Source organism: Acanthopagrus latus, chromosome 1 (assembly GCF_904848185.1).
Source record: "Acanthopagrus latus isolate v.2019 chromosome 1, fAcaLat1.1, whole genome shotgun sequence".
Lineage (NCBI taxonomy): Eukaryota > Metazoa > Chordata > Actinopteri > Spariformes > Sparidae > Acanthopagrus > Acanthopagrus latus.
In genome coordinates, this window is record NC_051039.1 from 28,439,317 (window position 1) to 28,466,146 (window position 26,830).

The window sequence follows — 26,830 nt, forward strand, 5'->3', positions numbered from 1 at the left end:
CAGTTTCCACATGTGGCTAAATGAGAATACAGAAGTTGTCGCACATTAAATGTCATCACACCAAACAGACTCATCTTCTCTCTCATCCGTCTTTACAAGCTAGTTTTTAGTTATAAATTATTCTAACTCTAACTTTACAACCTGCAGATTGATCAGTTTAACAGTTTTTCACACACATGCTTTGCTATAGCAGCACCAACAGTAAAATACCACTATGTAATGCTAGAAACGTGGAAATAAAAAAATCTCTTATTTTCACTTTTAATAGGCCTGCCTTACCCAGTGTGGTCTCAGACTCATATTATCAATGTTATTTTATTTTAATTTTGTCATTTTTGAAATGTATTCTCTAAGGTAAAACTATGGTAACAGCGTGGCCAATTCCTTTATTTTAGCTGTACACTGAAAACATTTGGGCTTGACATCAAAAGATGAAAATGAGACAAGAGATCAATATTTCAGTTTTCATTTCCTGGTATTTACCCTCTAGATCTGTTACAAAACTTAGAAGACAGCATAACAGAACATCGACTTTTTGGGTGATCAAAAGGATAGGAACAAGTGGACTTAAAATAGATTAGAGTGAATGATACTTAACATCTAATTGCAGTGTGTGCATCAAGGCTTTGACCAACTGACATCTCCAAACCTTGAATTCTTCTTTTATGATGCTTTTCCAGGCTTTCATCGCTGCCTCTTTCAATTGTTGTTTGTTTCTGGGGTTTCTACCTTAAGTCTCCTCTTTAGCAGGTAAACTACATTCTCAATAGGGTTTAAGTTTGGAGATTGGCATGGCTGGTCAAAACCAAAAAAACAACCAAGGAGTTCGATCTTTCCGCAGATGAACTCCTTGGTTGTTTTGGTTTGTTGTCTCTTGCTGCATGATGAAGGATCCTCTTGGTTCCATCTCTCTTAAAACTGGCAGACAAAATGTTTCTGTAGTCTTCGGAGTGTATTTTGCTGCTGCTATCATTACCAGTGAAGAACAATAGAATAAGAACTTTTTTTCTTTCACTTGATTTTGTCTGCATTAAACCTGAGCCATCAGATGGTTTGATCATTTTTGTAGCTCTTCAATACCACACTAGATACTGTGACAAGACATGTCAAGACATGTGGTGTTGTACATCCTGTTATGGTCAACAGCGGGGGGGGATATAACACAGAAAAAGGGAGCTTGAATGATGATAAATATTTTTAATTCCTTGTTTTAAATCTATATATCTGAATTGTTTCAGAACAAAGTGTTTTCAGGCAGAAGTTGAATTCTTGTCACAAACTGACTCAATGACAGCAACAAAGAGTCCAGGCAAGAAATGCATTTAAAACAAATGATTTATTACAACTTAAGACAACAAAAATGTACACTGCAGTATGTAAATCAACAATGACAGCTGTGAAAGCAGTGCATGGAGATGTGTTTAATGTGCTATGGAGATGATGAGGGCGCAAAACAAAACAAAGAAAGTAATGCAGGGTGGATCTAAGGTGAAGGAAGGGAGAAACAGAGTACAACAAATGGGTCCAGCCTTTGTAGCCCCAGAGCCCAGGACAGCTTCAGCAACTGTTGTCAGTTCCACATCAACCAATTGTCAGTTGAGGTTGGACAGGTGAGGTTTTATCCTGGGGTCCTAAATCTTCTTTTTCTTCCTAGATCCATTTGAACTGACAAAATATTTTTGATGCACATTGAAATCAAATAAGAATCACCATCATGTGGTTCAGATCCAAGATTTTGACAATTCAGAGGGATTTATTTGCATCAAGTTTATTTATGCAGCATCACTAAAGAACATTTTACTCTTCCGTTACAGGTTATATAGATCAGTGTTTTGGGAGGTTATTATATATTTTTTTGACAACAAAAGAACAATGACTTGATGTATATATACCTAAAATATGTTAAAGGTGCAGTATGTAAGAACTTTAGTTCCAAACATTCAAAAATTAACAAAGATTGCATGCTAACCAGCTACTGTGCTAGTGATGTAACACCAACGCACTCCTAGTAGTCCTGCTAGCTGCACAGCTAACAGTACCTACAGTCATGGATGTATAAATAGCATACAGTTAGCAGTCATTAGCAGCTACTCTGGTGTTATGCCGCCCCTATTTGTAGGGAGTATACATTTAAGGTGACTAATTCCGACATCTATGACAGTGCCCAAAATTGAAGTAATAAAAACTGCACAAAAAATAAAAAATAAAAATCAATTCAGATCATTTGTCTGATTACACATAAAAAGTAATTCCCAAATTAAATTCCAGAGTGGATGACAGAGGTGTCTAAAGTCTTAAAAAGATCCTTGAGTGGTGTTGCTGTGGCATTCCCATTCACACACGTTGCTTCCTCTGATGTATTCTTCAGTCTTGGCTGGGTGTCATGCTCTATCAGCGGCACCACCGGTGAATTTTGAATGCTGGAGTCTCTAACCTGAAATTCCATTGTTCCCGGACAGCTGAGGGTTGACCATCCTGTTGCCTCCAAAGAGATTTGAGGAGTCCAAAGAAAAGGCTGGTGCTGTCTTGAGTGTGCACCTGATTTCTCAGTGGACTGTTTGTGGGAATCTTGATTCTGAGGAACCAATGACAAGCAATAAAAGAAAAAACAGGAGAAAGGCAAAAAGTTATCAGCTTTCAAACACTAACCAGAAGGATACAACAGAACTACAGAGCATAAAGCTAGAAAGCACCTAATGGAAATTCATATAATCAACCTAACAGCATGCACAGTATGAGTTTAAACTATGAAGCTGGCAAGCATTTTTTTATCTTTAACAAATCTTACGGAAACACAACATTCAATTCCATTGTATGCCGATGACATACAACTATATCTTCCCATCAAACCAAATAACCAAACCTCCCTCCAAACCCTTCACAGCTACCTGGCATACATCAAAAACTGAATGGCAGACAACTTTCTTCAAGTCATCCATTTGATCCCCTCCATATCAGGACTCAATTCGACTATCACCTCCTGCCAGAAATCTGTTTTTAAACCAGATTTTAAAATGTAGAAGTACACATACAAATGTTTGTAATGGTACATGAGAAATTGTAAAATTATTTTAATAACTTGCCCTGTCTGATTTCAAACCTCCTTATATTATATAGCTGCTCTCTCCCTACGCCCACACTCGCTGCCTGTGATCAAAGGACAAATCAATTCTAAAATCATGCCTCAAAACCAAAGGTGACTCTGACTGCTTTCACAGTCAGAGCCCTCAAACTATTGAATGCCCTGCTTCAAGAGAAAAGTTGTGCTGAATCAGTGATCCATTTTAAAATACTTCTTAAAACGTATATATAACTTGAGGATGATTTTAACCTTTTTTTTTATTCTTTCAGATTTTACTTATTTCATGTGACTGCATTACACCGTCTGCTGTTTATATTTATAGATATGATTTCCACTGCATTAGTTTGCAGCCATGAAAGGCTGCTAGGTAGATAAAGTTATCATCATCATTATTTTGTTATCAATATACTACTATTATTATAATGTGACCAATTCTGCTGGGTCAAAAATATACATATAGTAATCTTAATATTTGGTTATATGTTCCGTGTTCATTTTCAACTCATGTAGTGGCTTTTGCTGGTCATCCTAGCAAGTAATCCTCTGGCTGAAGTTTTAACCACTCCTCTTGACAGAATCAGTGAAGTGCAACTACATTTATTGGATTCCTAGTGTCTTCAGCACAGTCTATCTATTTTCATCATGGGGTTCAACTGAGGGGCAGATTCTTTCCTGTGCACTGTCCTTCACTTTCACTTGATCTTCCTCCCTCCCTCTCGTTCCCCCTTCAGCTTTCTTTCTCTTTCCGTGGAGTAAAGGAAAATCACATCATCATATGTACTGATAATTATAAAAGGCAATTTCCATGTAAACAGTTCGGACAGGCAGGCAGGCAGGCAGACTATCTGAACACAAACATGCAAGTGAGACGCAGCAGCTCAGTAACACAGCCGCCATGCAGTACACAGACATCCAGCATGACCAGCCTGTAAGACTCTACTATTCCAGTGTTCGTGGTTGAGTCTAATGGAAGTCAAACAAGTCCAATTAAAATGGGCCCAGATAACTCATCAGCTGTCGTCTATTAGAATCACTCAGAAGACGTTAAGAGGCCATGCTACAAAAAACATTTGATTGACACAACTTTTAATATCACCAAAATCACCAAACTTGATTGTTCAATTTGCTGTACTAGTGCATTACCCGTAGGAAGTCTGTATTCCTATAGAAAAGTGGGAGGTTAAGTAGCTTTTTCATGGACAGCCAAATGAGATTGTGTTTGAAGGTGGGACATCAGGGATAGAATTGGTCATTTTTGACTTAACTGTTATATTTCACCTTAAAAACTATTTCACTTGCCTTATTTGGTGTCATTATTTTCAGCACAACCTCACATATGACTGTACAGTTATTTTCTCATTTTGACATACTGTATTAACACAATGGACCTAAATCATAAAAAACATAAAATACCCCTAACCCATATTTGCTCACATTTTCAGAAATCCTAATAATAATAAATAAAGTCATTATTAAACCAAACATTATGGATGTTTCTGTAACAAAGCAGTTTGTGTTCCACTCATTCCACCACAGAAAAATGAGAGCTATAGAAAACATTAGAATTTCAGACTGCTTTGACAAACTTGTAAACTGTTGACAATGACTGTACCTACCTTGAACTTATTATTCTGCTGTTGCTTCACAAAGACACCCCTTGTGCTGCTTTTGTCCTTCTCTTCAATTCCTAAAATGAAATCATAAGAATAAATAAGATTACTGTCAGTTCTTCCAGGATGACATTTCATACATGAATACAGCCAACATCATGCCCCTTCTGGTGGACTTCATGGAACTTCATGGGACCTCATTTCAGAAAAAACTGAACAGTGATCAGTGGGAGAGATGAGTCAAGAATGTGGCAGCTAGTCGTAACTAAAGATAACTACCATCTAGATTTGTGTTTAACCACTCAGTGAACCACATCGTCTTTCTCAACACACATCACCAAAACCAACATGGGTGCCCCCTTGGCACAGAAAAGGTACATGAAAAAATGACAATGTCTGTTAGTGCTGTGAGAAAGCTGATACTATGGGACCAGCTCACAATTTTTAAGTTATGAGTTTTGGTGCTGCTTGAGATGTGATCGCGTCAAAAATGAAACGAAACAAAATTTTCACAGTCTTTCATTTCATTAGTTTTATGACAAACTGCAACTTTCTTGACTTAGACAATCATTTTTTAAATTGACAAAAGTATGTGTAACTTAGGGCACAATTTGAGATGGATCAAAAGATTACTTGCCTTTCTCACTTCTGTGCAATACAAATTAATGTTGAAAATAAGGTCCCATGAGGGAAACTGGAAGGGGCTCTCTATCATATAAATTTTAGGACTGGATGAACAGCGTACCCAATGTTACTCTGTCTTGATGTTCTCCGTCCTGATGGTACGGGCTCAGGGACAGAAACAGAGTCTTCAAAACTGAATTTGTAGCTGTTGTTTTTGCAGATCCTAAAATATGAACAAGATATCAACAACATTATGTACAGCGACTAGAACATTTTTTTCACCCACTTGGATATTTTCATTCCCTTTCCTTTTTACTGCTTTTATAAATGGAATCATAGTCAATATAATTAGCATTTCAATTACACAAAGAAATGTTGAAGTGAAAAGATTTCTATGAAATAATTTCAATAAATTTAAAATATATAATGTAAAATAAGTGACTGCATGAATATTCAAGTGACTGACCTAATTCAGCAACCATTAGTGCTTGTAGTCTCACAAATAGTGAAATGAAGAGTGCAGTGAATGTGTCTCAAGTGATTGTAGTACAATGTCACCTCTGTCTGAAGGTCCAATCAATAGTTAATCAGTATTCCTAGCTACAATTACCCTATGAGGTCAGAAGAACACTCCAAGCAACTCCATGAAAAGGTTATTGAAAAGAATACGTCGATACAAAAACAAGAATGACTGTGCAAGAGGGAGAAGAGTTAGAGAGGCCACAAATATTCCTATAACTACTCTGAAGGCGTTAAAAGCTTCAGCAGCCGAGCTAAGAAAGACTCTATATGCTGTTATAAATGTTTGCTGGGTTCTTCACCAGGCAAAACTTTGGGGCAACTCAAGTGGAGATCTAATGACCCCTCTTCAATAGTGGGTTCATCTCATTCACTCACCCACAAAGGCACATGGGAGACTCCAAGGTCAACTAGAAGATGTTTTTTTGGTCAAATAAGACTAAAATTGGGCTTCTTGGCCATCAGATTAGACACCACGTTTGGCAGACCCTAAACACTGCACACCACTACAAAACACTCCATCCTGTGGGTAGTAAAAGATATAGGGTACAATAAATGCAACAGCATAAAGGGAAATCCTCCAGGGCAACCTGTCTGCAAGAGAAGATTCATTTTACAGCAACAATGACCTGACTCAGTGCTGTGATCAGATCCAAAGGTTGCAACTATCAAATACTGACCTGACGGGGATGAACACTTATTCATTCACTTATTTTACATTATATATTTTTAATTAACTTACATTACTTTCTAGAAATCCGTTTTCCCTTTGACAATGAAAAGTTTTTGTTGGTAAATTACTGTCAAAAAACCCCAACAAATTACACTGAACAAGATTCCATTCATAAAAGCAACATCATGGGAAAACATATACTGGGATTATTATTGATAAGAAGTATGTGGCATCCCACCTTTGTGTCGATGAGCTGTGGTTGTAGATGGACTGTCACCACTACAAGCTGGACTGCTAGATACTAGGCCGCAGACAGGATTCACCAACTGTTTCACAGGTTGATTTATATGCCCACTTGAACCATCTTTTCCCATTTCAGCATCAGAGGAGAAATCAGGGGATTTTGGTGTATGAGAGACTGGGTATTGGAGAGGTTCCTCTATATTACTAGCTTTTTGTTTGGAGTCTGGTGAAAGAGATGTAGTAACAAGTGAGTGGACTGACTGTTTAGAACAGGAATTAGTCTTTGAATAATTTGGTTGGGGCTGCACACGTGCGAGAGGAGTTGCACTGAGAGGAGCAGAAAAAAGGCTTTGAAACGGTCTGGCAGAGGCTTTGTCAGGTTCAAGTGTAGTTTTAAGATGAGTACCTCTGCTATCTGAAGTCTGTGGGGCAGTACAAGAAGGTTGAACTAAGTCATGACAACAGGATGAACTTGTGACACAATTGTCTATAGGTTGTGAAGTGTCAGTGATGGGGCTTGCAAAAAGGCTACGATAGGGACTTTTCCTGGTCTTTTTACATTCAACTGACGAATCAGCACAATGCACCATTTCCCTGCCGCACTCTGCTTTGGTCTCAGTTGAATAATGCTGTTTTGAGCCAAGGTTGCGACCAGATTGTGTCTCTTTGGAGTACATATAGATCTTGGTAGGTTGTTTTGGTGTTAAATAATGACTGACTGGGACTGCAGAATCATTCAACTTAATGGGGCCTGATGAGGGACAAAAAGGCTTAAAAGATCCTTGTGAATCTGATAGCAGACCAGAGAGGTGTGGCCTCAACTGTGCAGGATGTTTGGAAGAGGACATCTGACTAGAGGGCCCTGAAGGAAGAACACCTTCACCTTTGCAGGTTACAGAGTATGTTCTATCTGTAGACAACAACTCAGACTTGACTCCATGAGAGGCTGTTCGAGCAGCTTGTTTCCTGTTGTCCCCGTAGGCTACAGTACAATTAGGGAAAGTCTCTGACACCAGACCGGTGTGCACTTGGAGAGATGGCAGGCTTTTGAACAATCTTTCCTTGGGTTTGTTGGTTTCTTTTCTGGTATGAACAGAATTCAATACCTCCTTATCTGGAGTTTCTGAGCTTAGCTGAGCATCAGTGATCTCTTCAAAGTGACTTCTGGGGGTCAAGGATGCAGTTTGTGCAGTAGGACGGATAGGTTTGTCACCGAAAGAAGAATGTTCCACTGATTTACAAGACCTGAGAACAGCATCGACAGAGTACGGAACTTCGCTTTGGTTTGCAGAGCCTGTCCTGCAATCAGAAGTAGTGAGAGGGGCGGATCCTTGACTCCTTGGAGTTGTTAAGAATCTAGAGAATGGTTTGGATAGTTGAGGTCCAAGCACTGCTTCAACTGAGTAACACACTGGCTCTTCCTTAGTGAGGTTAGCTGATGGAGGGCTTTGGGGTTGGTCAGCATTTGATGCATGTGGTGGGACAGCTTCCACCGTGTTATTTATTACTTCCTCAGGTTGACCTAACAGGGCTTCCTGCTCAGCATTTGTGTCTCCACTTCTGTAAAAGTTTGGCCTGAAAAGAGAAAGTGAAAGGGAAAATCCTAAATGTCACAACCAAATGTCATGTATGAGATAAAATCTTGTGCAAGTACCACACTCATGTGTTGAATCACAATGGCAGGTTAAAGTTTGTATGTGCACACCTGAGTGGTTGCTTTAACACATCAGGGGTTGTAGTTGCTTCCATAATTTTGGACTCGTCTGTGTCATCTGGCTGTCCTGTGGACTCCTGTTCAGCTTTTTTTGCCAATTCAGTGAGGTCACTTTCCCGTTTTACTGCCTGCATAGAGGGGACATGAGGCATATGTGAAATCAGCACACAGCAATGCATAACATTTTTTAGAAATATTCCATCATGGTACTTTGCATACACACCTCATCCAAGAGTTTGCTAGTGATTTCATTCAGCAGCTCATGAGAAAACCTGCAATGTTCTCCTTGAGAACATTTCCCCTTCCTATGGAAGAACTTGCAAGGAAAGGAGCGTGCAGCTTAGTAAAGGAAATATTAGACATTCAACAGCTTCCACTTTCTCACAAATAGCAGTACAATACTCATAACTGCAATCAGTAACGCTTCTCACAGAGACTCTCCATTACCAGCACAGGGAAGGCTTGCCATTTCTCTGCATTTGTTTGTTCACAATGAACAAAGCAGCTTTGTCGTAAAGCCACATCATGTGTCAATTTATACAGCAATCCAGCGCTGCAGGTCCAAAAGAGTTGTGACTGTACACATCGTGATGTTGAGATCTGCATGGTTCTTTTTCAAGGGGTTTCCCCTGGTGTCCACCTCTTAATCTGAACATGTACCAACCGACTGTTTAAAATCGGAAATGGTTTATGATTCCCGGACTGAAAGGGCAGCCTGAATAGGCCTATTACATGATGGGAAGACATGCAGATTATTGCTTTTTAACCAAAGGATATTGTGCATGTATGGGCAGCTGTCTCCCTTTGAGCAGAATCCCTGGACGTAGAATTTGCACAGTTCTTTGATGAGATTGTTGTAACTCTGAACATGCTCCATTTGGCAGTCATCACCCTGTGTGCAAGAAAGGGATGGGAGCAATGTTAAGACAACACAGAGGGAGTTATAACAGCATTCAATAAAAGCCTGTTGGCGGAATAAATAATAAAGCCTTTTTAAGTTTGGCCGATATGCAATACTAAATATATCTTGCCTTGATGCACCTTCCATAAAGGAAATGTCGACAAAGTGACCGTCCATCCACAACCAGAGCATTCTGGTCCTTGAACTCCTGTGTCATGAACGTGAACCCCTAAGAGAAGATGAGCATGTCAGTGATATTCCCAACATTTCCAATTTATACATTCTAAAATGAAGATTTTTGTGTGCCCCTGAACCAATTTGTTGTGGCATTCTGAGCTTTGGTTGGGGGCAGTTAGGTTTAACAGGGATATTTTGGCAGGAATGCAACAATGTATTCAGAATGATGTACTTATTAGTTTAATATCACCTAAAACTAAGAATTCTTATCTTTTCTTGGCCTAGGAATCAGCCTTGTATAAATCTACAAAGGGAGGTTCCACAGAGCCTACCATGTTGCACAGCCATGTTTATACAGTAATAGGGCTGGGCGATGAATCGGCAAAATTGTTTAATTTGACTTTTTGGTTTAGGACGATTTTAAAAAATTAAAAATTGATTTTCTATTCAACCTGCTTCTCCGCCGCTCCTCATGGGCTCCCGTAGTTTATAGTTGCATTGACTTTCCACAGAGAAACAAACACAACATGCAGCATCCGCTGCAAAGTTTGTTCAAAGGCTGTTGTAACTAAAATCAGCGGGAGGAACCATTTATGTCCAGACCACGGCAGCCCACAAACACTCACTATAAAGCAGCCAACATCAGCGGAATCGTGTAATAATTGTGTCCCGTATGAGAACAAAGCAGCCAAAGTGGGCAGCTGTTACAGATGCAGTCACGTTGCATATCGTTAAAGATATGGTGCCCGTATACACAGCGGAAACGCTGGAGGTTCATCCACATGCTGAAAATGTTCGACCCCAGGTTTGTGCTACAAAGTCGCAACGGGTCCTGACTCAAATCAGAGGAAGCAGACAGGCTCGTCTTCCTGACCAAAAATGTGTAAAACAGACTCCAAGCACACACCTCATGTCCTGTACATCTACCAACATGTCATGTTTACTATGCAATCCACGCAGATGTTTAATTTAGTTTACATATCTTCAGGGATATAAAATACTTTTTTGTAAACAAGGGCACCTTTTGCAAAATAAATTATTTAACTAACATTATGTTCACACGTTATCAATACCAATATGGAAACTGATTTGTTTTTATAAAAGCAAGCCATCTGACATGTCAAATTTATGTTTACAAAAGCATTTTTTCAAAAAGGGACACATTCTTTTCAAAAGGATGCACTTTTAAATTATTTTCAAGTGAGTTTGAAGCTGCACTGTTTACAGTGGCAGGGCAAATTTGTTGTAAATGACAGCATTAAAATAAAAGCAATGCTTTTAATAATTTCTTTGTAATTTGAAGTTTGTTCTTGAGAAGAAAAAAAATCGATTAAAATTGTAAATCGAGTTTGGTGTGAAAAAAACAGAGATTCAATTTTTAGGCCATATCGCCCAGCCCTACACAGTAGCCCAGAGCAGACAGACCAAACACTGGCACTATATAGGGCCTTTCACATTTGCCATTTCTAGCGACTGCGAGAGGTTCTCCCACATGCTTGGAAGGGAAAGATAAGGGGATGGCTATTCAGTTGGTTGCAATCTGCAACCTCAATGCCAGATGCAAGAAAACCCACACGTACTGGATCTTCTGTTGAATTTATTTGTGTAAATTGGAGTGTCTTATATTGGGTATTACTGTGGGGATTGCCTTTCAGCATTTTAATTTAGAGAATAATCTAAAACTGGCAGCAATGGAAAAATAGGTAAGCTCCATCAAATCCTCCAACACGACACAATTTTTACGAGTCTAAAATAATCATTTAAGTGTGGGCCGTATGTGAGCGGACTGTAATACGACATGAATATTGAGACCGTCCCCATCTCTCTCAGTTGCCTATACAAGCTTGTGGACAATTTGTTTAAGGTGTTTATTGCTGCAAGACTGTGGTTTTGTTTGTGGTTAGATTTTTCACAGCAGACAAAAGGATGTGACTTTTTCTCACGCTTTCTTGAGGTCCTTGTGTCAGTGCCTCTCTCTCCTCCACTAACAGAAAGCAAGAGCAGTTAACATCAGTTTTGAAACAGAGTCCTATAACAAGCACCCATCTCCTCTCAGAACTGACCATCAACTCAAGTAAGTGCAGGAAACCTGAAAGAAAGTCAGAGTGTTCAGCTCTCGGTATTTTTGTAGGCTCTGACTGAATCTCTTTAGTTTCTCTCGTCTGGTCTGTATTCTCAAACATCTGCTGAGTTTTCCTGGTTCACTGCCTTTACTTTCTGCTATTTCGAGAGTCATATTTAGATACTGAATTAGCGGAGTCTCTTTCGTCAATAGTACTGCAGGGATAAGGACAAGTGTGTCACTGGTTTAAGACACACATTCATGCAGATCCTGTAAAACAGTAGAGCCAGGCCACCAGATGTAATGGAAAGATGGCGATAGATTTTACCAGTTACAGTTTCTTATGCAAAAGGTAAAACAAATATTATGACAAACTTGAGTTTTTTTTTATTTTCGAGGTAATATTGGGCTAATATTGTGACTTAAGTGTTGACAGGTTGAAACACTAAATAGCAGTGTTGCAAAATGTCATGCAATTTTTGTGTGTCAAAAGCACAATATTATAAAGAATAAAGTAAAATATTTGGGCATTGTCACTTCATACCTCCAACTTGCCTGTTTATAATTTTCACGTCTCCTGTCATCTCCATGTTTTCTCGAAGTAGGTCCAGTCTGATGGCCTGCACCTTGATAGGCATGTCTACCTCTAGCACTTTGCTGATGCTGACTCTTCTTTTTCTGTTCTTGTTGCTTGTTCACATTACAGTTACTTCTAGTTTTGTACTTCTGACCTTTGTGACTCATGTTAATGTGGTCAGCTTGATTTCTGTGATGTCTCAGTTCTCTGGTGAAGTCAACACTTGGATGTTCACTGTCAGTGGTATGCATACGGTAGTGTTTGGCCTCAGACTCATCCTCTGTAGCATTATAAGTTCTGGTTGTCTGGGCTCGGTAACATCGCTTCTGCGGAAACAAAAGTGCATTCAAAGTGAAACATCAAAGAAAGTCAAATACAAATCCATGTTGTGCAGGCATGCAGCACAAACTAAGAATGCACTGATAAAGAATTTCAACTGAACAGAGAAAAACTGTCCCAAACACATTTGCCTTATTGACTGCAGCCTACGTGCAAATACAACATTAACCAATGGCAGTGGTCGCAGTTTGCCTGTTGGTCACATCAATTATGTTCCGTGAGTAGAATCCCTGCCATTAGTTAAGTAGTGAAACATTAAAATTAGAGACTAAGTTATTAGTGCTGAACTGAGTCAAGGTTCTAGGTTAAATTACCCACAGCTCTAACTTTCTAATCTGACCAACATAAAGATGTAAACTACAGTTGCAGAAAACGTGTGAGTATCCTGTTCTGGAGCTGGTGTGTCTTTTTGGACAGTCAGCCTGGTGGATTTCTTACAGAACCTCTGAGGCCACTTTTAAATATGTAATGTTCCTTTTATGATGTAATAATGTCAACATCACCGTAAGACTCACCTTTGTGTAAGGGCCAGTCGGCTCTCCCTGGGCCCCCCTCTTTCTGTCATTGCCTCCATTACCATCGTCAGTCTCTTTTCTATAAAACAGAAAGGGAAGACTAATGAATATGTAGATTTAAAAAGATCTGCTCCATCAAACAAGCTAATCCCTCGTCAAATACCTGCGTGTGAAGGCTCGGTGACCAGGACTATTGACTTCCTCTGCGGCAGCAGCTAGTCTTGTGAACAACTTAGCGAAAGACATTTTATTTCACTTGTCACTGGTTCATTGTTTCTCCTTGTGTAAAAACTAGCGCAGCGCTCATAACCGAGGATGTGACCGCTCACATGTACTGCTACAAACTTTCAAACAGCGTTCTGCCCACAAGGGATGCTGGAAATGGCAGTCTACTTCGCGCACATGAAACAGTCTTCTGAGTGGATTATCTATCCTGACCTGCTTCTCTGCCAGGGTCTGACTCGCACAAACAAACTGCTTTGAGTTGCAGTCCAGTGGTTCACGTGGATCCGTTACACAAATGTAACGTCTTTGCAATCATGATTCCGTCGATTGATGGATGCCTCTTCCGGGTTTGCGACAAACGTCACCTCCTTGGACTCTACCATATTAGGACAGAGGGGGAGGAGACATGGGTCAGTTCAACTGAGCATGGCATGTTTACAAGGCCCAGTTGTGAAAAAAAACATTTAAAATAAACAAAAGCACTTGTGAATTGCAACATCAGTAAATAGATTAAAGTAAATACTTACATGTATAAATGTAACAGCGGATACACTGGCACGTGGCGCCATCTAGCAGTAAAGTTTTGTATTGTCTGGTTTATTTGGTGACGTCATGTATGAACATATTGTGTCTTCTACATTAACAAAAACTCACATACTGTCACAGCAACAATCTCTGTTGCCGATCTCCTGAAATTAAGGTTTCATTTTAATCCTACTCAGGGTCCACAAAATGCATGTACCATTTATTTGTTTTATCATGCTTTACTTGGATACCTGAATAGAACAGAGCCACTGTTCATGTTACAGGTAACACCTGTACAATGTCAGCTGTGACACCACCGCTGATACTACATGGTAAATATTATATCCATTTATGCAAATGAACAGAAACACTCACCCAAACCTTATACATTTTATATATGACTTAACTTATATATTTAATTTCAAGTGTGTTCATCAAACAAAAAAAGCAGCAATGAAATTTCTTCATATCTCATGTTTTGCTATTATTTAGATGAGTATGAGGCTTTTACTTGACTTCAATGATTTTCTGTTTGTTATTGTTGTATCACTCAGCTTGAAATGTTTTCTCTGCAATCAGAGGTTGTACATGTGATGAGTGTTGTCTTGGAAAAATTTTTATTCCCATTTGGGTATTGAAATTTCCCTAATTTAGCCCATAAAATTCAAATTCACAATGTTCAATGATTTTTTTAGATTTAAATTTTTTTCATTTATCAAATGTATTTCCCTGTGATGAAGCACCTTGGCATTTTGGGAGGGATTTGAAAAAAAAAAAAGCCTCTGTAGCAGCCTTCTCCAGGTTCTAGGCTGTGCCATAATTAACTGTGATCTATACTAACCCTCAACAAGTCTTCCGTTCAAGTACTTTGACAAAGTACAAGCAAAGAGAAACATAAAATGTGTTTTTGGATGCCTATATACACACAAACACTGACAGAGTACTAAGATTCAGCCCTCCGTCCGGTGATGTGCACTTTGACACACTGATCAATATCTTAATATAATGCAGTTTCCCCCTCAGAACTAGCAGTTATGAGTTCATCTGAGGGCTTCTTAAACGAATACTACCAGATGTGGTAGTTACCATGAGGTATTTTCAATCATTTTCTTATATTAACACACAATTTGAACATGAATTTACTAACAAGTCTGCTGACTTGTTTCCCCTGTGATGCCTCTTCTTCTTCTTCTTCTTTTTTTTTTTTTTTTTACAGCAAAATCACTCAATTCACTCTGATGCTATGTGTTACTGTCAAGGGAGATTAACTGTTAAATTAATGGGATTAAAACTTAATTTAATTCCCTTGACTCAGTAGTGAGAAAGCACACACTGATTAATCAGCGTGAGTGATAAAAGCTTAGATATGTCAAAAAGACAAGATAGAGGCTGGACTTTGTTCCTCCACATATGAGCTCGTCACTGCTTCTGGCTCAAAGTTCAGGTCATACAGACAGTTTCAGTATTGCCTCTGCGAGTGTGTTTGTGTTCCCCCTCAGTCTCTTACCTATTCCTCTGTTCATACTGAGTGCTACAGGATGACCCGTTGGGCCCTTCTTGCTCCCCTCCTGCTGGGCCTGTTCATCCACATTGCTGTTAGCCAGGAGGCTGAGGACCCAACTGCACCACCACCAGAACAGGCCTCTGATGGCACGCAGGCAGAGGATGAGAATGAGGAATGGGGACTAAATTCCCTTAGAGGCAGCTTTGAGTCTGTCGGAGGATACTTTGACTCGATGCTGGAATTCATGGGCGGACGTGATGGAGTATGCCAATACCGCTGTCGATATGGTAAGTCAGTTAAATGGGTGAGCAAGCATTATGCAGTATAAAATAGTTGCATGGTTACAATTATTCTGCCACTGACCTTTTATCAGCCAGTGTGGTTACCACTTAAAAATCTTTACAGAAAACACAAAATGTCTTTTTCCTTTTTAGAATAAAAATTGTCATATTTAAAGACAGCTGCGAAATAAATTCAGCTATCTGCCCTTCAAACCAACAGATACATTTACAAAACATATGCAAGTCAAATCCCATCAAAGCCTTTTAATTACCAGTTTTTTCCACAATAAGAATCTCCATTTGAATACACATGATTTTTATACTGTGAGCAGCATGTCAAGTCTTGCATTTAAACTGCCAAGTTCTCTGTAAGCTCTCATAAGACGATATTTTTACATTAACAATATTACTTTTAAAAATCCAAATAAAATATTAATCAAATCATCACCCTGGACTGGGAGCTTATGAACAGTGAATTGGATAATCAACCTGTGCACAAATGATAATAACCTCTTTGTAAAAATCAAGTGAGGTAAGTGTTAGTATATTAATGATTAATACCTTTATAATTCACCATTAATGTAAGTGGTTATTGTCTGAAATCTGACTGTATTCGGGGAAAAAAGCAACAATTTAAACCCAATAACAAGAATGCCCTGATACTAAACACCTAACAGGATTTACTTCTTCTTATCATCTTTGTTATCATCTGTAAGAAGGCCTGGAGCTGGACTGTGACCCAAGCATGATAGGAGAGGTTTCATGTGGTGACTGGGGAAAGTGTCAAATATCATGTGAACAGAATTAAACAAGCAAACTTTGTGTCTCTGTGTGGCAACATGGATCTATTTCAAAACCCACATGATTGTCGAACAGAGTCCAACACATTTCCACTGACCCACTGTGAAACATAACCGACATCTGATCATTTGCTGTCCTTCCTCTCTTAGGTAAAGCTCCTCTTCCTCGTCCTGGCTACCAGATGCCTGAACCTGATGGATGTAGCTCCTATTTCTTTGGCCTTCCTGTTCCAGAGGGGGTATGAATTTTCTTTCTGTTCAGGGCAAATTTATGGAGATTTATGTCACATTGGAAATGTTATTGATACTGTGTTGAAAACCTGAATCTACATTCCTAAGGGACTATAGAAAAAGAATCTATAAGAGGAAGAGGATCAAAACTTGTTTGACTTTTCAAATGTGGTGTTAAAAATGCTACACCCTCCACCCTAACATCTGAACTTTTTACACTGCCCAAACTGCAAATAAAGTATGCAACTGACAAAAGCCAAAATTGTGGGAAATTAACAAATAATGCGTGCAGTTTATCAGACATTCAAGCTGTTGACTATTTTTGAGTTCCACTAAATTATCAAGTACCACCACTGACACTGAATAAGTGAATGGGGACATTGAGGTTCTGTGCCACATTCTCTTCAAATATATTTTGTACAGTCCCCAATTGTTCATAGAGAACTACATTTGACTGAATAATTTAATTTTCAGTCTGAACCAAAACTAACACTCTGTAAACTTGCATACAAACTCATTAATCACCTTTGTCGCTTACCAGATGGACATAGGAATCCCCGCCATGACCAAGTGTTGCAACCAGCTGGATATGTGTTACGACACCTGCGGCTCCAACAAGTACCGCTGCGACTCCAAGTTCCGCTGGTGCCTCCACAGCATCTGTTCTGACCTCAAGAAGAGCCTTGGCTTTGTGTCAAAGGTTGAAGGTTGGTAATCTTTAAACCCCTTGGTCCTTACAGGCCACCATTCAGCCTCAATGTCACCTTGAATAATGGAATCAATGAAACAGATTCTGAGACACTTGCATGAACCTGAGTTGACTTACAAATACCAAGTTATGTGACAGCTAAAATGATGCTGAAATGGTGTGACACTTAAAATTTAAAATGTCCCTCCTTATAAGAGGAGGTGGGACTGAACAGTTCCCTGCTTGTCTGGGGATTTGAGCAAGTGACCTTTCAAAAGCCTGTGATTCTGTCAGGTTCAAAGGTTTTGAATGAGGGATTGGTGTAATATGTAAAACCTGTTTGAAGTGATCCAAACATCCCTAAAAGACATTCTCTAATAATATATTTTTTAAAAATGATTCTTGAACAATTAAAATTGCATCATGGACTAGTACTTCAATATATTATATTTCAAAATTAACTGTAGGCTGATTAAATCTCAGAACAAAGTTAAATGTTGAACATGAGCCTCTCCTGTACATACTGCTGTTCTGACTGAAGCTCTTGGTTGTTTGTCTCTTACTTCCCTCTCGTCAGCGTGTGAAACGGTAGCTGACACCTTGTTCAACACAGTGTGGACCCTGGGCTGCAGACCCTACATGAACAGCCAGAGAGCAGCATGCTTCTGTCAAGGCGAGGAGAGAGATGAACTTTAGATTTAGAAATGAACCACGCTCCTATTTATTACAGTATCAACTGGTGTGACATTGCAGACGATAGCACTCTGAGTGATGGTGTTGCAAAGACTGCTGTCTGACTACTTGAGTAATTTATTTGGACGTTCTCCCTCTCAAGACGTTATATTATTTGTTCTAAGTTCAACAGCACACCGTATTACAAGCCAAAACCATTTGTGTCTTGTAGAGGTGCATTACTGCTGTCTGTGGTGAAGCATCTATGCGTTGGCAATGGAGCATGATTCTGGAAAAGTACAAATACACAGTATGTGGTGTCAGCTACACCTTAAATGCACAGACAGCCTTTTGTGTTTCAGTCTTTGCATGTTACCATGTAATACTTAACCTACCTGATAAATAAATGTTATTAACAGATCCATTTAACTTTTCCTTCTTTCATTTCTTAGAATGTTACTGACAGTGTTCATCACCTTTATGTATGTGTATGTGTGTGTGTGTGTGTGTGTGTGTACATTCATAGGTCAGTTTCATCTGTCTTTTGACTGCCGGAAGCTCTTTTCTGAGCTCAGTGCTAACATTTGAAGGCTAACGTGTTAAACTATTAATGTTTGCAATGCTAACAGAGTTGCCGTGAAGAGAGTATTTCACCTATTTAGCATCTGTACACTCCTGTACTTTTCCAGGACTAACACACACACACAAAAAATACACAAAGGCTCCAAACCCACAACTTTTCTAGTCCTCAAGGGCCCTTCAAGCAGACTTTCTGCAAACTTTCAATGTCTGCCTGAGGTGCAGACTTCCCTGAAGTTCACAGAATTTACTCACAGTTCATTGCAATACAGACTTGACGTTATACAACTGATTATGAATGTGTAAAACAAATACTTTATTAAACCATTACTTGAATCCTGTATACGAGAAATAATATTCAACCACATTATAGTACAGGAATATGCAGAAGTATCGGCTGCACTAATTACTGAACTCTTCAGGCCTGTCTATCAGCAGCTGATATTAGCCTTGCAGTCTCACAGCCCCCTGACTTGACATAACGACAGTGAACGTATCACTGTCATTAGGATTCATCCTCTAGAGACTCCTCCATGAGTGGATATTATAAAATGTTCAGGCTAGCTTTTGTCCTCCACCAAAAACATTCATTGCTTTCGTATAACGTTTTTGTGCAAACAGCATACACACCATTAGGTAGTGGAAACAAAATACCAGGAACTGACCAATTTTACAGTGAACCTTTTATGACAAACAAAGAAAAAACCAAGCAAACAAAAAGACAGTCCACAAAAGGTATGTAAATTTACTGGTAAAATGTATTTAGACAATACCAAGAAAAATAAGTCGTAACAGAAACAAAGACATATTAACTGAGATGTAGTGCTGAGATATAGAGACCTATCCTAACACAAATTGGCAGTTATTTGCGCAAGAATATTTTTTTGATGAAGATCTCATTGAAAGTAGGAGCTCAAAGAGTGACTCAGTACAAATCTGTGAAATCTATGAACTGCATGTGTAAATGATGAAGGTTAAACATGAGGTTCACACCGTCTGTCGGGGCTCACAGCAGGTTCACATTACAGACACTCAGGACACTCCACAGGTCTACAGAAAAAAAGATAAGAAAGGTAAGGACAAGAAAATGATGAGCATGCAAGACTACAAGGCACTGATTCAATGCTGCTTGCATATATCCATCGTTATAAATCATTCAGTTCATGAGAAGTTTAATTAAAAAAACAAAGATTTTCCATTTCTGATCCATTTTAATTATTATTTTATGGAGATTTATTTCTTACAATGATGTCAGTTAGAAAAGATAATCTATGTTGTTTTTTGGTCTGCATTAGTTTAGTATTACGATATATAAATGTATACTGCATTGGGAAATTAACTAACAATTCATTTGAAATTCATGAGAAACACATTTTTCGGGGCTCCAATTATTCATGGACACACATTATCCACTGTCGGTGATGTCACACATATTTTTACTTACTTTAACCGGTCTTAGTGGTTAGAGAGCTGACTGCATCAGTTTTTGCTTCACCATCTGGTTAAATGCTTCCAGCTACAACAAAACAATGGTGTATTAGGACAAATAAAATATAGAAATTACTATTACAATACATGTTATTCTGTTATTTTAAATCATACAAAATCTTGTGAAATTTCTCATCTGTAGCAAGTTTTGCCACACAACACAAATGTTGATAAAAAAAAAAAATCACAGAATAAATATATAAAAACAAATATATATATATATATATATATATATATATACACACACACACACACACACACACACACACACTGTATATAAGCACAGTACTCCATGAGAAAATGTTTAAAATGCTCTAAATCCCCAGTGTTAACACTTTTGAGAAATCCTGAAGACTCCTTGGCCTGTATTCATCACCAGTCTCAGAATCTAGGAATCGTTTCAGATGTGATCCTCCGACTGAACACGCTTGTACCTCAGAGAGAACTCTGGAGTAATTTATGAAGATTCCCTCTGTACTGACTTTCAGCACGGACTGTGACATCATTGTTTTATGGTACCATAACTATCAAAGATGAAAATGTGTTGTGTTGCAGTTGTTTTAAAATAGCACCATGTTTTTACTTATAGGCTTTTTGTATAGCCATGTAATAGATAACAGTAGTCTAGGTCTCCTTCCACAAAATGTATTGTATTTCAATGTCATGTCCTGGCAACTTCTTACATGCTAGAACATCACTGTAACTCTGAAATAGAAGTGGTTTCCTCAGATAAGGAAGCTCCTAAAAGTAGGACAAATTACACATCCCTTGATAAATAGAGACAACAATCCACAAATGAAACATACCACTTGTTGTCAATAAATTGAAAAAAAAAAAAGAAAAAGAAAGAAAAGAAAAAGAAACATGCCACTTGTTGCATGGCTTATGGCCCAACTTGCCTGCAAATTGAATTGAAATCCTAATAATACTGCTTATAACATACATTTACTCTTGTTAGCCTAACCTCCATACCAGGATTAGGAAGCTTATAACAAACACTCTACAAACCTTTTTCCTCAGGTTCATCTTGATCTCCTCCTCAGTTGGTTGCTTTTTCACCTCTTCTGATTGCACAGCTGGTTCCTCCTTCTCCTTATGTGACTGCTTGGCTGGCTGCGTTTTCTCCTCTTCTGTCTGCTCAGCTTCAGGTTTCATTTTGGTGCCATCTTCAACCCCCTGTGGTCCCTTCACCTTCTTCATAGAATTTGCAAGCATTTTTTTTTCTTTCATTCTTCGCCGCCGCCGTTTATTCTTTTGAGGTCTATTCCTCCTTTTAGTTCTGTGGCTTGTGAGCTGCTTTAGACATATCTGGTGGGTTAACTGCTTGGTGGGGATGACCGTCAGGCAGCGAGGGCCAGAAGTCGATCCAGTTTGGCCTTCACTCTTAGACAGATCTGGATTCATAAGCAGGTTAACGTCTTGAAGAGGTTTTTCACAAGGCAGATCCTTTGTAGGTGCCGATACCGAGGTGGGAAAGTGCTGGTAGGTGTTCTGTGGATAAGGGTGCTCAGTGGGATAAAGTGATGGAGGATTTGCATCCTGAGTGTATGTCCAGTAAGAGTCTGTAGCTGCGTTGTAAGTGCCACTATCAAAGTACTGAGAGTACTGGGATGAACTGTAATCTGGATATGAAGACAAAGCAACAGAATGGGGATGGGGATACGTTTGGTTTTGTAGATACGGATGTTGATAAGTGGAACTTTCTTTGGAGTGTTCTCTGTCTCTTTGCTTCTGAGCTTCTTTGCTGTCTTCTCTGCTTTCTTTGTATGTCAGTCTATCTCTGCTTCTGTCTCTCAAGCTGCTGTGCTCAGGTGTTCGTCTTTGTTTCCAGTCTCTACTGTGGGAGTGCCGATGGCGTGGGGGGCTGGGACTAAGACTTCTAGAAGTCGACCTTGAGGAGGAGGAGGAGGAGGAGGAGGAGGAGAAGGAGGAAGAAGAGGAAGAGGAGGCGCTCCTTTGCTGTCCGTGGGAGTATCTGTGCTGACTCTCCTGCTCCCCTCTGCTGTCAGCCTTCACACCTTCATGCCTCTTGCCATATAGCCTCTCCTGAGTCCGATCTGCTAATTTGCTCATTTCTTCCACTTCCAGCCTTAAGCCCAGAGTTTTAAGAATGTTCTGCAGATCTGCATGCTGCTTTTCCACATTTGGTTTCTCTTCTTCAATCTTCTTCCTCTTCTTCTTCACTGGCGGGGGAGACTTGGATCGACTGCTAGAGCCTAAACAAAGGACTCCTCCGTCATTCTTCCTCTCATCATCCCCAGGTAAATGATCGTTGAGGTATCTCTCTTGACTGGTCGGCAAGTCGGTCTTCCTCTCTCTACTGCTGGACCGACTGTGGCCCAGCTGAAAGGCACAACTGTTAGAATGCAGGCTCTCGCCCCTGAGAGGCTGGTCTGACTTATTCTCCACAGCAAGGGGCTGAATGTTCAGGAGCTCCTCACCTAAAGGAAGATCTTCACTGTCATCGTTTACAATTCTACTGAGCAAGTCCATGTCCACTCCTTCGTTGAGCAGGCTGAGGAAGCGCTGGAAACCCTGGTCAACACTGTTCTCCCTCTCAGCTGGTGAAGTAACGATTTGGCTTGGAAGAGGCGGTGTGACACCAGGAACCTGGAAAAGGTCAGATAACAAAAACACTGCTTACTGTGGAAATATTAATTCATGAAAACAGGAACTTGGAGCACCTACACTTGTTTCACACTTGGGCCTGTCTTTACTTAGAGCATTTAATCATGAAGCCTATTTTCAGCTGGACTGCGAGTGAGAGACCCACTAAGTGAGTGGTCAAGGCAGTTGAGCAGCGTTTACTCAAATCAATCTGTGAGAAGTGTTATCAGGTCACTGGAGGGTGCTTCCCCCTCAGCCGCTGCATGATGCTCTCCCTGCCCACATGCAGAAGTTCTCCGACAGTAAAATCATGAGGAGTGACTAAACTGTTGCTTAGAAAAAATGAGAAGGAGGTGGAAGATGGATGCTTTTTATCATTTTGACAGTTGACATATATTTAAATCACCCTTAGAAGTCGGCACAGACTCCCCACCTCAAGGAAGGAGAAAGAGAGACAGAACAGCCTTGGTCGAGTGAATGAAGAGAGCGAGCGATCAGATCGCAAAAAAAGCAGTTAATCAGAAAAATAACACATTATTTTCTGATTGTGTCCCAGCAATTGCATTCTAAAAAAATCTGTGGGAAGCTGTCTCAATGCTAGATTTTCTGTGCTGTGCAATTACTTTTTTAATGAATAGGAATGCTTATGAGATTTAAGAAGGCACTGCCTGGAAAGAAATACTGACTTCAATATATATACTAGAGGTGTGTAAATTTCTCGATTATAAGAAGCATCATGATGTGGACGTAAAAAATTCTGCATCAATGCAAAGCCAGAGCATAATCGAGAGTCTGCAGTTTATGTTGATTGTCTGGCCTCAGCTGGACAATAAAGTTAGGTCACAACGTTGCTCCCACACTTTGAACTGTGGGAAGATATTAGGCTAACATTACTTATGTAGGAGGTATGTCAGAGGGAGGCAGAATCATTTGTGAGTGAAAAAACTTGCTGAATATTTTTTAAACGGATATCTCGAGAAACATGTCGGATTTTACGAACTTGCTGGGAAGTACAAACTGGACCAGACTAACACACATCACACCTATTACTAATCGCGTTAGACATTTTCACCTGAAGCTAACAGCTGTAGCCATAAATACTGAGGAGGAGGCACTGTCAACTTTGAGAGAGGTGTGTGCAGCAGGGTCAATAAATGCTTAACTTAAATCTGCCATGTGAAAACAGTGTTATTGTACAATTATGTACTATATATTACAACAAACATGTCAGGCACTGCAGATGGATAAATGCTTTGTTTATGTAATATTCACGTATTGAAAATATGATTTGTAGACTGCTATAGTCTGATTATTGGAAAGACTTTATGAATAAAAGGGGTATTTAAATGATGTTAAATTAGCAATGTGCAGGAATATAGATCACTGAGTATAGTATAGAACATGTGTGTCAAACTGATCCAGTAAAGGGTCATGTGGCTGCATTCATGAACACCAATGGAGGAGAGGATAACTGTCACTAATCGTGGCCACCTGCAGGACCATGATTATTCCCCCTGATCATGAATCACATTTCAATTGCAATATCTGTCAAAAAATACAACTGCAAATGTTTTTTTTAAACCATACTGCACAGCCCTAGTTGTGTTTATCTGTTAATCCTATGGCAACCTGTGCCCTGTCTCCCAAACAGTGCATGATGAGAAGTTTTCCACCCCCTGTACAGGATAAGCAGACCGAGAACACAGGTTGATGAAAAAAATAAAATGAAAAAATATTTTCATGGGTCTTAATTTAGCATATTTTAAATTTCATTTATATTCTTATTAAATATAATCAGAAAGTGATGACAGTTTTCTACAAAACTGGTGGCTGTGGCTCAGGAGGTAGAGTCAGTCATCCAGTAATCGCCCCCCCAGCTGCATGACAAAGTATCCTTAAGCAAGAGCCCCCATACTGAACCCCAAATTGCTTCTGCTGAGCCGTTGCCTACCTTGCATGGCATACATAACCATGCAAGTGTATGACTGTGTATGAACGTGTGTTAGAATAGATGACTGTGACAAGTGTTTGAGTGCTTTGAGTAGTCAGTAGTCTGTAAAAGCACCATAGAAATGCAAGCTCATTTACCACCCAAAGTGGAATGCAATAAAATAGTACAAACCTTAATGTTTGTTGACGAAACGTGGAGATCCCTGGATCTCTGCATCATTAGGGCCTTCACTCTGAGCTTCAGTGGATGGTCTTCCTGCAGCAAACCATCTTTGCTTAGGCTGGATGAGCTCATTACATCTCTGCGATAGTGGACCTGAGCAGCACAACGAGGAGGAAAAACAATGTAGAGTATATTATCTGAAAAGGAGGTGGCCCCTGTTTGCTGAAAATCACTGTATCCTCAAAGCAAACTAATGGTCTAAAAGACATGAATAAGTATCTGAGCAATTCATCTTTTACTCACCTTCGAGAGAAAGCTGGCAGGATGGCGTTGCTGAATAATTGCATTCACCCTGTCTTTTAGAGTTGCACCTTTGCAGGTACCTGATTGTTCATTGGAGGAAAATCCTGTGAGTGATGTCTCCTCCACCAATGGTTTAACTGTTTTCAGAGCGATAGAAACTTTCTTACATATTATTTGCTCCTCTATCTCTCTAAGCTCTTCTCGCTTTCTTCTCAGCTCTGGATCCTCATCCATTTCGAAGGGTTGTCCATTTGGGTCCTCGAGATCCACCTCCTGATCATGTGAGCTGTGCAGGGGTGGACAAAGTCCCTGTGATCCCAGACTCACTCCTGGTGGCATACCTTGAGGTTCATCAGCACCGTATCTTGGATAGTTGCAGTGAGTGGCCCAGTAATTATCAGCTGCTGAATTCTCCAGGCTGCTGTCGACAACAGTCTGATGAGCCGAGTCCAATATTCTTTGTTGGCTTCGAAAAGTTCTCCCCCAGTCAGGTGGATTCATCCTTCAGCCAGTCTCGTACAGTCAATGAAGTCAGTACACTCTGTTAAATAGAAACAATGTGGACAGATGGCTGTGGGTTAATGACCTGTGTGCGGCAGACTGTACCGACAGTGTGCTGACTACCTCTTCGCTTTTTAGAATATAACAACTGTCTTCCGGAGCCTCTCAGCAGCCCCTGCCAAGCAACTGTTAACATAGACGTTCAGTTCGAAGAGCATTAACATTAAGTTTATGTGGAAATACAAACCCTAATGTCTGACAAATAGCCACACTGCAATGGTATGATAACACTGTGTAATATGAGTCATTCACAGACCACAGAGCGGATTAAATCCTTCTTTTTGACGGCTTCAGATGACCGTTAGCCTGTCAGCTAACAGAGTGTTTACCTACTGGGACTGTTCAAATGACCGCTCTCTCCGTCGCATCTCGGAGTGATAAAATGTCATACTATGACTATTACTTCGCTAACTAAATTCTCGGACTGTAAAATGTCCAAAGTTGCAAGGAATAAGATACAGCAGCAGGAGGACTACACATAAATATTGTAAACTTGCCACTAGAGCAGGACCAGAGCCCTGTTACTGCTTCGGTCGTCTCAAAAACGGATATAAATATCAGCGACACCTGCTGGATGGAGTACCTGTGACCGTGCACATGAACTCAGACAAGTCCTCGACACTGACATGTCCACTCTTTTGAGCCTCTCTACTCTTTTCTCCGCTAATCAAAGTGACTACTTTGAGTCTGAGCACCTGAACAGCAGCCATCACTGGGACTTGAAATCAGATTTATCTTGATATGGTTAATGTCACACTACCTTTGCTGACCAAAAGATATCAATGCAGTTACCGACAAATTTAAAAAAAAAAAAAAAAAATCTCATAGGTCAACAATGTTTTTTTGTTATCTTTGTCTGAGTCTTTATCATATTACATAGCCACCAGCAAATCCTTCAATGTCTACATTTTGAGAAGAATTTGCAGGACAGTCTCCTGGTGCACCGCACAAACAAATTCTTAGAATGGTTTAAGACGGTTATCGGTATCACGCCATTAACCTGACAAAGTCATCATCAGGCTCTCAAGGAATTTGAGGAGCTTGTCATTCACTCATGACTTAGTTCCAGCGCTTGAAAGAGCTGAAATAAAATTGATCAATTCAAGTTTTAAGTGATCATTGTAGTCAATAAAAAGTAAAAACAGAAAATAACCTCTTAGTAATTGAATACTTTTGGTCAGCAACAGACCAAAGAAAACAATTTCTCACTAGCATGT

General features: G+C 39.7%; 3 protein-coding genes and 1 long non-coding RNA gene across 10 annotated transcripts in view; 1 reads left to right on the forward strand and 3 right to left on the reverse strand.

The window, feature by feature from the left end:
- Window positions 1–1,317: 1,317 nt before the first annotated feature.
- LOC119029556 (uncharacterized protein PB18E9.04c-like) lies at window positions 1,318–13,613 on the reverse strand. Of its 3 annotated transcripts, XM_037116440.1 has the most exons (11): window positions 13,200–13,613; window positions 13,037–13,115; window positions 12,161–12,508; window positions 9,497–9,595; window positions 9,243–9,357; window positions 8,689–8,798; window positions 8,457–8,593; window positions 6,747–8,326; window positions 5,438–5,539; window positions 4,699–4,769; window positions 1,318–2,575 (listed from the first exon to the last, which is right to left on the reverse strand). In XM_037116440.1, exons 1-11 carry the CDS (start codon window positions 13,280–13,282, stop codon window positions 2,258–2,260), a joined length of 3,042 nt encoding a protein of 1,013 aa, XP_036972335.1. In that variant the 5' UTR covers window positions 13,283–13,613; the 3' UTR covers window positions 1,318–2,257. The 3 variants fall into 3 exon arrangements, with proteins under 3 accessions (XP_036972335.1, XP_036972345.1, XP_036972354.1); XM_037116450.1 differs by lacking the exons at window positions 13,037–13,115; window positions 13,200–13,613 and adding an exon at window positions 11,487–11,527 and having other exon boundaries at window positions 12,150–12,387; XM_037116459.1 differs by lacking the exons at window positions 13,037–13,115; window positions 13,200–13,613 and having other exon boundaries at window positions 12,150–12,271.
- Window positions 13,614–15,203: 1,590 nt separating this feature from the next.
- LOC119029570 (group XIIB secretory phospholipase A2-like protein) lies at window positions 15,204–18,386 on the forward strand. The gene is made up of 4 exons (XM_037116470.1): window positions 15,204–15,577; window positions 16,522–16,610; window positions 17,144–17,309; window positions 17,868–18,386. Exons 1-4 carry the CDS (start codon window positions 15,325–15,327, stop codon window positions 17,984–17,986), a joined length of 627 nt encoding a protein of 208 aa, XP_036972365.1. The 5' UTR covers window positions 15,204–15,324; the 3' UTR covers window positions 17,987–18,386.
- LOC119029575 lies at window positions 17,141–17,950 on the reverse strand. The gene is made up of 2 exons (XR_005078029.1): window positions 17,815–17,950; window positions 17,141–17,366 (listed from the first exon to the last, which is right to left on the reverse strand). It is a non-coding gene; the product is annotated as an uncharacterized LOC119029575 (long non-coding RNA).
- Window positions 18,387–19,205: 819 nt separating the features above from the next.
- LOC119029578 (cyclin-dependent kinase 12-like) overlaps window positions 19,206–26,830 on the reverse strand; it is a 13,811-nt gene continuing 6,186 nt past the window's right edge. The window contains exons 1-7 of one of the 5 annotated variants that reach the window (XM_037116528.1): window positions 25,947–26,155; window positions 25,220–25,593; window positions 25,053–25,132; window positions 24,759–24,902; window positions 21,038–22,639; window positions 19,986–20,057; window positions 19,206–19,591 (exon numbers count right to left, since the gene is read on the reverse strand). In XM_037116528.1, the coding sequence (XP_036972423.1) occupies window positions 20,004–20,057; window positions 21,038–22,639; window positions 24,759–24,902; window positions 25,053–25,132; window positions 25,220–25,553 (2,214 nt within the window). In that variant the 5' untranslated portion in view covers window positions 25,554–25,593; window positions 25,947–26,155 and the 3' untranslated portion in view covers window positions 19,206–19,591; window positions 19,986–20,003. Of the gene's footprint in view, window positions 19,592–19,985; window positions 20,058–21,037; window positions 22,640–24,758; window positions 24,903–25,052; window positions 25,594–25,942; window positions 26,227–26,830 lie in introns of those variants that run through there. The other 4 variants (XM_037116513.1, XM_037116493.1, XM_037116502.1 and 1 more) reach the window with 4 other exon arrangements.

Excerpts from the sequence above, each read along its gene's own strand:
- LOC119029556 (XM_037116440.1), bottom strand. The coding sequence starts at position 13,282 with ATGTCTTTCGCTAAGTTGTTCACAAGACTAGCTGCTGCCGCAGAGGAA. Across the intron at positions 9,596-12,160 it reads GACGTGAAAATTATAAACAG|GGGTTCACGTTCATGACACA; the intron begins GCAAGTTGGAGG and ends ATCTTCTCTTAG. Across the intron at positions 8,799-9,242 it reads CAGCTGCCCATACATGCACA|GCTCCTTTCCTTGCAAGTTC; the intron begins ATATCCTTTGGT and ends ACTAAGCTGCAC.
- LOC119029570 (XM_037116470.1), top strand. The coding sequence starts at position 15,325 with ATGACCCGTTGGGCCCTTCTTGCTCCCCTCCTGCTGGGCCTGTTCATC. Across the intron at positions 15,578-16,521 it reads CCAATACCGCTGTCGATATG|GTAAAGCTCCTCTTCCTCGT; the intron begins GTAAGTCAGTTA and ends TTCCTCTCTTAG. Across the intron at positions 17,310-17,867 it reads CTTTGTGTCAAAGGTTGAAG|CGTGTGAAACGGTAGCTGAC; the intron begins GTTGGTAATCTT and ends CCCTCTCGTCAG.